The sequence below is a fragment of the Chinchilla lanigera genome, unplaced genomic scaffold, assembly GCF_000276665.1.
Source record: "Chinchilla lanigera isolate Chin_1 unplaced genomic scaffold, ChiLan1.0 scaffold00110, whole genome shotgun sequence".
Taxonomy (NCBI): Eukaryota; Metazoa; Chordata; class Mammalia; order Rodentia; family Chinchillidae; genus Chinchilla; species Chinchilla lanigera.
In genome coordinates this window covers 3,729,600-3,736,616 of record NW_004955511.1, presented here as the reverse complement: position 1 = coordinate 3,736,616, position 7,017 = coordinate 3,729,600, and the positions used below count along the sequence as shown (strand labels likewise).

Below are 7,017 nucleotides of genomic sequence, written 5' to 3'. Positions count from 1 at the left end.
GGAAATCCTAAAGGATTTTGTTTGTGATCAACCATTTGGTGCCTCAGGTAACATGAACTGCAGCCCTGAGTTTTGCTTCTGGTCGACCCATACAATTTTGTGAGCACTCACTTTCCACATGCCAGATACTGGGCGTGATTAGATGAACCCATTTCAGTTGTTTCTCTGAAGTAAGTAAATTTAGGGGAAGACACTGAAGATGAAAAATCAAGTTACAGGATGCTGCCATAAGGTGGATCGCTCATCTTGTCACACTTCATGTTGCCTGACTTTAACAGGGGCAATAACTTACTTCATAGGCTTGTTACAACTAATTTTTTTAAAGAAGCGTAAAGGGATTATTAGGCAGAATTTTAAAGTATAAACAGAAAGAAATAGAGTGTGAGGTCTCCAAAAGGATGTGAATTGTAGTCTAAGGCGGGGAATATTTATTGTTTTTGGCAGTGGAATTTGTGAATCTATAGACCCGGTCTACAGGAGAAAAGTGATGGCCCACCCATAGGTAGGATGATATTGGCTTATTTTACAGGAGAAATGCACAGGAACCAGTATACTGTCTTGTTTTTGGTACTGGGAATCAAACTCAGGACCTTGTGCTTGCCAGGCAGGCCTGTATTTTTTTTTTTTTAAAGATGAACTACATTGCCTAAAAACATTCTTTGAAACCTTTGAATCTATTTCTCTTAAGGTCAAGTCTCTCTACCTTTTACTTTACCAGTTAAGTTGATTTGTAGACTTACAGCATGGTCAAGGGCTTTGTGGTATGATACTCCTGAAAGAAAAGAAGCACAGACAAGCTGCCAGGGTGTGCAGACGTGGAAAACCCTGGGTAACTCTGTCTTTAAGTCACCTTCTTCTTAGAAGTACAATATACAAATTGTAATTTTCCCTGTCTCCTTCTAATTTCTTTATTTCTTCCATTCTGCCTGACTCCCAACCCCAGCACTGTGATTCCTTATTCTTGAGGGATGCGGAAGGGATTTGGGGCTGTCTTCTGATAACTGCTTCAGGTTGAGGTGGGGCACAGACCCTGTCTCGCCAGAGATCAAATGCTTCACTCTGACTGATCTAAAGGTGACAAAGCAAGACGGGTTTTGTTTGATGCACCACCGTCCTTTGACAGTCTGGAAAAAAGGACAAGGACCTTAGCAAGCAGCTGACAATCCAGCTTCATTTTTTAACAGGGCAAATTTCTTCATGGGTTTATATAAATGGCTGGTCTATAGTATCAACTATTTTAATTTTTCTGAAAATGACCACTGGGGAAATTAGAAAATCATCATCATAGCTATGGAATAGCAACTGCATAGGCAAGGTGAGGACTCACCAGTCCTCAGTACTCTTGACTCGGCATTTCTACATCCTGCTGGTTTACAACTTCTTGTTCGAACCACTCCTTGTGGTTCTGTTTCATATCAGAAAGGATGGATTCCATAGCGGAGCCAAACTCAATGATATGTAAATTCCCTCCTAAGTACTGATCAGTGATACCAGCAGTATGCATGGCCACCAGTGAGCCCTGCGAATCAAACACTGGAGAGCCAGAAGAACCCCAATAAAAAGTGGTGTCATAGGTAACAATATTAGGGTTGTGAAGAATTTCCTGGAAACTTTTCTGAGTGTACATGTGGAGAAACCTAGGTTCACAGTCAGGCTCAGGCACTGATGTTCTAAAATTTCTGTGGCTTGTCTGCGTTCGCTCACTCTGAGGAATCACAACACAGGCGTCAGTGGACTTCATTTTCCCATCAGGATGGCCAATAATGTACACCACCCCGTTAGGTGGTATAGGCCCGATTCCGTTGTAGAGTCCTGCAGGTACTTGTTGTCCATTTTCCTTGAGTTTCAGGACCGCATAATCGAGGTTTACATCAGATACCTCAAACCGAGGTTCAATGCAAAAGCGGTCATGGTCCTTTGTTTCAAACTCTTCATAACTGAAAGTCACCCACGCACACTGGCCAATTATGGCTGCCCACCCGCTTGGCTCCACCCCTGACCCCACAATATCATGTATCACGTGCCGACAAGTTAAAATGAGTGACTTTGCAAAGACAAAGCAGGTGGCACTACCCTCGTTTCCATTGTTGTTCCAGTGTAAGAATCCAACTGACTCACTGAGGCGTGAAAGGAGCTTGATTATTTTAACTGGAGTAGAATTTCTTGTCTGTTTCCCGAAGTTGGCTTTATGCAGCCTAATTAATGCAGTTCTTTGTTTTTTTTCTGTTTTCATTTCTTTCTTGAAGTTTTCTCTGATTTTTTCCATTTCTCTTTTCAAAGTGGGATACTCTTCCACAATGTATTCTTTCAACACACGGAAGTTGCTGTTCTCTAACTCAGAATTCTGTGCAGCCCCGGGCATGGCTGCCACCCTGGAGCTCCTTCTGTTCTCAACTTCAATCTGAAAGAGGTCTCCCTCTAACTTGTCCACTACCTGGCTGCTTTCTATAATGTACTTCAGGTTGCGGATGAGCTTCCAGGGGTCATTCTCCAGAAAAGGAAGAAAACGTCCATCCTTGCACAGAGCGTCCTTGACGGTTTCTCCTTTGAAACCAAAGACACAGAGTTTGTTTCCTTCTTTGTGGAGCTCCCTACATTTAACAATCTGTTTTTTTGTCTTCCCAATTGCATGAATATAAAATTTGATACAGTCAGTGGATGTCCTGTCATGCCGGCCAAATACGTGATTTTCCTGTTCACTTACATGTTTGGAAAAAGTAATTCTCACACTGCTCTCATCAGGAAAACAATTGAGGGGCATTCCGAGGTTTAGGAACCCTTCGATTCCTTCTGTGCCACACACCAGCATTTCTTTGCCTGGCTGAGATTTTTCCTCTTCTTTGACAGCTTTGAGAGTGCTGAGCGCCTTATATAAGGTGACCCGCTCACTCTCCTGGAGGACATATTTCATGTTTTGGTTCTTTCTGTGGTTTACATCCAAGATAATGTTAATGACCTTCTTTAGGTGCATGGTCTGGTTGTCTGGAATTTTCTTAGGAAAAGGGCATCCTTGATCTTGGGTATTTGTTATATCCCTTACCCTTTTCCTAGACCCCGCCTTCGTTTGAGAAATATTGGTGCCATTCTGTGGTTCTCTTGGGACCTAAAAATAAGCATTACATATTTTCAAGCTGTGAAAACAACTGCAGTCTTTTGTTTCTCTTTTTAACATGAAACTCCTAGAGGTACTATGGGAAACGTAGAGCCAATTCCAAAAGGCGAGACGATAGATAACATAATCAGAATTGAATTTGAGGTCCAAAATATAAGCTGAGTTTCCTGACACAATGGTCAAATAAATTCTACACACTGCAGAATTTTTTTGACAAACATTAGGCAAGAAACACTTTTCCTCCTGATGCTTAAAAATCAGCAAACTTCCTTATGTTACTTCAGGTCCTGTTTACTACTTTAGCTAGATAATTTTTACATTTACCAAGCACAGTGTTACATTGCACTAACATTTTTCTTCTTAGAACACCAAATTCAGGACTGGGGATTTAGCTCAGTACAGTGCCTGCCTGGCAAGGGCAAGGTCGTGAGTTCGATTCCTGGTACCGGAAAAACAAAAAACAAAAAACAAAAAAAACCCCACCAAATTCAGTAAGAATAAACTACTGTGGTTCATTCTTAGGCATTAGATATTACACAAAACAATCATTATTTAACTATTTGGTCATAAAGAGATAATTATTTCCAATAATAAATACTTTGATCCGCCTATCATCTAGCATGTTTGATCACCTATCAGTAAAAATCTGAGATCACTTCTTCTATTTCTTCACTTCATCCCTAAGCCTTCATTCCTCATGCAACGAGGAGAAACAAGTACAGCCTCTCCATTCTTTGGATGGAGAAACTGAGGCACAGCAGGTTGTTTTACCAGTGCTTTTCTTAGGATCACACAATAACCAATAAATGAAGTAAATGTCAACACTCCTGTACTTAGTCTAATATTTTTCTGTTAGACTACATACTTTTTCTTAAATTTTGCATCCAGGACTCCCATTTTTATAAGATTTTATCTTGTGAGCCAGGGGTAGGAGGGAGGAGGAATTGAATAATGGCAATTAATTAAGTAGCAAAAATGTAATGAATAATTAAGAACATCTGATTCACAGGTCTGAAAGGTATCCTTTTCCTGACTCACATTCACCACGGCAAGAGTGTTAGCAGGCCTGGGGTCGTCTGCTGGCCATGCCATTTGCTGGTAACGAGAATCTCAGGGCCAGGATTGCTGTAGAGATCAGGCTTAATATCGCTGTGTGGCAGAGGCCAGCACCATAACAGTCGTATATGAGTTGAATTTATTTTCTTTTTTGTAATAATACTAATACTCTGGGTTAATAAGATAAAATAGAACAGAAGGTGTTATAATTTTACTCTGGTTAAGCGTACAATTCTCAAAGCTGCTGGATGCATCCTTATTTGCACGCCTGGGAGCACTGTAATGGACTCCAGCTACTGGGAAGATTCCTGGGGAGATGCAGATGCTCTTGAAAGGGAAGAGGGGACATATACACAGTTGCTGGCTCGCTCTGTCATGGAGCAGGAGGCCAGAGACAAGCAGACCGAAGCCTGTCTTGGATTTTCTAGATACTCAGATGTTCTAGGGTTCTAGAACCGAAGGAGAGAAGACAGGTTAAAAGCTTTGAAGCTGCCCTCTCAGCTGCTTCACATTTTTAGCCTTTTTCCTGGTTCAGGAAGGAGCATTTTAGACTCAGGAAAGGACATGGTGGTGTGGTGCTGCAGTGGAGCCCTGGTATGAGAGACAGCCCTGTGTGCACGTCAGTAGACTTCCAGCCTGCATCCAGCATCCGAGCAGCGACTGCGCTGTCCCTTTGCTCTTCCAAAGCAAGTTGGAGATACAATCCCGTGTGCCTGTCTAACACGCTGATAGTTAGAATAAATAAATATGCAAGCAGTGCTCCATACACCATAAAGTAATTCAAATATAGGTTGTTGTGCTCCATTATGTCAGCCATACTTGAAAAGCTATTTCTATGCTGTAAAATACACTAACTTTCTTTCTGTTTTGTTTTGTTTACTCATAATTTTTTTTGTTGTTCTTCAAGAAGTACTGCAATAGGTTTTTGTTAAAAGCTAGTTTGATCTGGCTCTGTTTTTAAAAAAATCACAGCTCCCCTCTTTACTGCCACCCACCACCCCAGAAAGAATAAAGTGGACGAGAAAGACATTAACTTGGGGCTGGGGATGTAGCTCGGGGCACAGAGACAGTCTGGCAAGCAGAAGGTCCTGAGTTCACCTTATGTAATATTGCCCGTAGACAACAAGGTAATGCTTTAGCAGGGAGGACTGTGCAATCCAGGGCCAGGGATGGCCAAGTCTAACATCAGTGTGTTCTGCAAACAGCCTCTGCACACATACCTGAAGAAAGTAGTCCTCTATTTTCGTGTTGTTCTTTATGTCAGCCTTTCGGGACCTGCGCTTCTGGCAGCTCATGATGGCTTGAAGTTGACACTGATGATTCAGCTGAAACCCTAATTTTAGAAAGGTTCAGGTGAGAGCAGTGTCTTCACAGTTGTCATCAGTGCTACAAAGGCTAACTGGAGTCCCACCCCTCATCTGTCCCCTTCAGGGCTGGGCTTGCTCACCCCAGAGACATTAATTCATCAAGTAGTTTACCTGTCAAGGTACTGACTCCAACAATAAGATCTCTTCCACAGAGCACCCTTTTACATGCAGCAGTGCACTGGACTCTGTGAAGATTATTTCTAATTGTGAAGCCCCGCACCCGCTATGCATAGCAGCTTACATCTGGATTTTGCTTTTTGAGCAAGTACAGTGCAGAGAAGAAAGGTGATTGCTTAAGTCCAGAGCTCAGAGCACAGACAGATTTCAAGTGTGGATAAAAATTCCCAACCTAGAGTTTGCAGGTGGAGAAGAATTTGAAAATGTGTCAGGGCCATAATGTTACACAAAATAAATTAGACCCGTGGGCTTAAAAATCACATGGTTTCTTCTATACAAGAAACCAGAAGCAGAAATAATCAAAGAGCAAAAGAAAAGAAACATAACAGGAAATAAGGAGGTAGCTCTCTGGACAATGGGAAAAGGACTGAGAGATGCCGGGGGAGGGGGGGGCGAGGGGACATGAAAAAGAATGAAGGGGTATTATGTACATGCACTGAGTCCGCTCCAGGAGTGTGATTATTATGTTCCACAGAGAGGCACTAATTAAAATGACAGTTTAAGAGCCCCATGCGCCCTGCGCCGAGAAATTGAGTACTCTGGGAGCTGCTGGGCCTGTGGGTTCGAGTCTGTGCTCGGCCCACAGTGCCACGTTTCCCAGGTGAAATGCGCAGAGAGAGTCAGGTATTTCCCATCTATGCCCTGAGGGCAGAGCGTGCAAACCAGGACCCCGCCAACATTACAGGCTGAGTCTCCGACATTACAGACTGAGTCTCTGATGTCTTGGCACCCGCAGCAGAGAGGAGGTCCTCACTCAGAAGCCCTGGGGACTTCTCTGGCTGGGGATGGGGCAAGCAGACTCTCTGAGCCCCATGCGCCCTGCGCCGAGTGAGCAAGTGCTCCAGGAGCTGCTGGACCTGTGGTTTGAGTCCGTGCTTTGCCTTTGCCCAGACCCTCTAGCGAGTTGAAGGCTGGGAAAGTCTGTGACTGCTATCCATCTGGGCTGCATCTGGTTCCTGTATGTGTCCTGAACTAAATGGAGACATAGATTCAAGTGGTTCACAAACTTTAGACCCTGCAGTTTGTGTCCGAATTATGCCTGTACCCTACACTGCGTGGAGACATAGGTCCACTGGACCAGGATTGTCACACCAGTGCAACCTGAGTCAGGTTGTGCATGTGCCCTGAACTGCAAGGGGACACTGGATCAGATGGCTGGCCATCAACTGACACAAGTGCCTGTGTCTGAGAATGGGAAAAACTACATACAAATCAAAACTGCCGGAAAACCTGAGACTAAGTAGCACTACTCAGAGGTCACCCAGAGGCAAACCTGAACAACAGGAAAAATAGGGACACTAGTAG

The 7,017-nt window shown here is 43.4% G+C and overlaps 1 protein-coding gene across 1 annotated transcript in view; it reads right to left on the bottom strand.

Moving 5' to 3' along the window:
* Window positions 1-615: 615 nt before the first annotated feature.
* Window positions 616-7,017, bottom strand: part of Fam111a (family with sequence similarity 111, member A) — a 13,519-nt gene continuing 7,117 nt past the window's right edge. Inside the window, exons 2-3 of the mRNA XM_005408057.2 lie at window positions 5,389-5,501; window positions 616-3,103 (exon numbers count right to left, since the gene is read on the bottom strand). Coding sequence (XP_005408114.1) covers window positions 1,334-3,103; window positions 5,389-5,463 — 1,845 coding nt within the window. The 5' untranslated portion in view covers window positions 5,464-5,501 and the 3' untranslated portion in view covers window positions 616-1,333. The remainder of the gene's footprint in view (window positions 3,104-5,388; window positions 5,502-7,017) is intronic.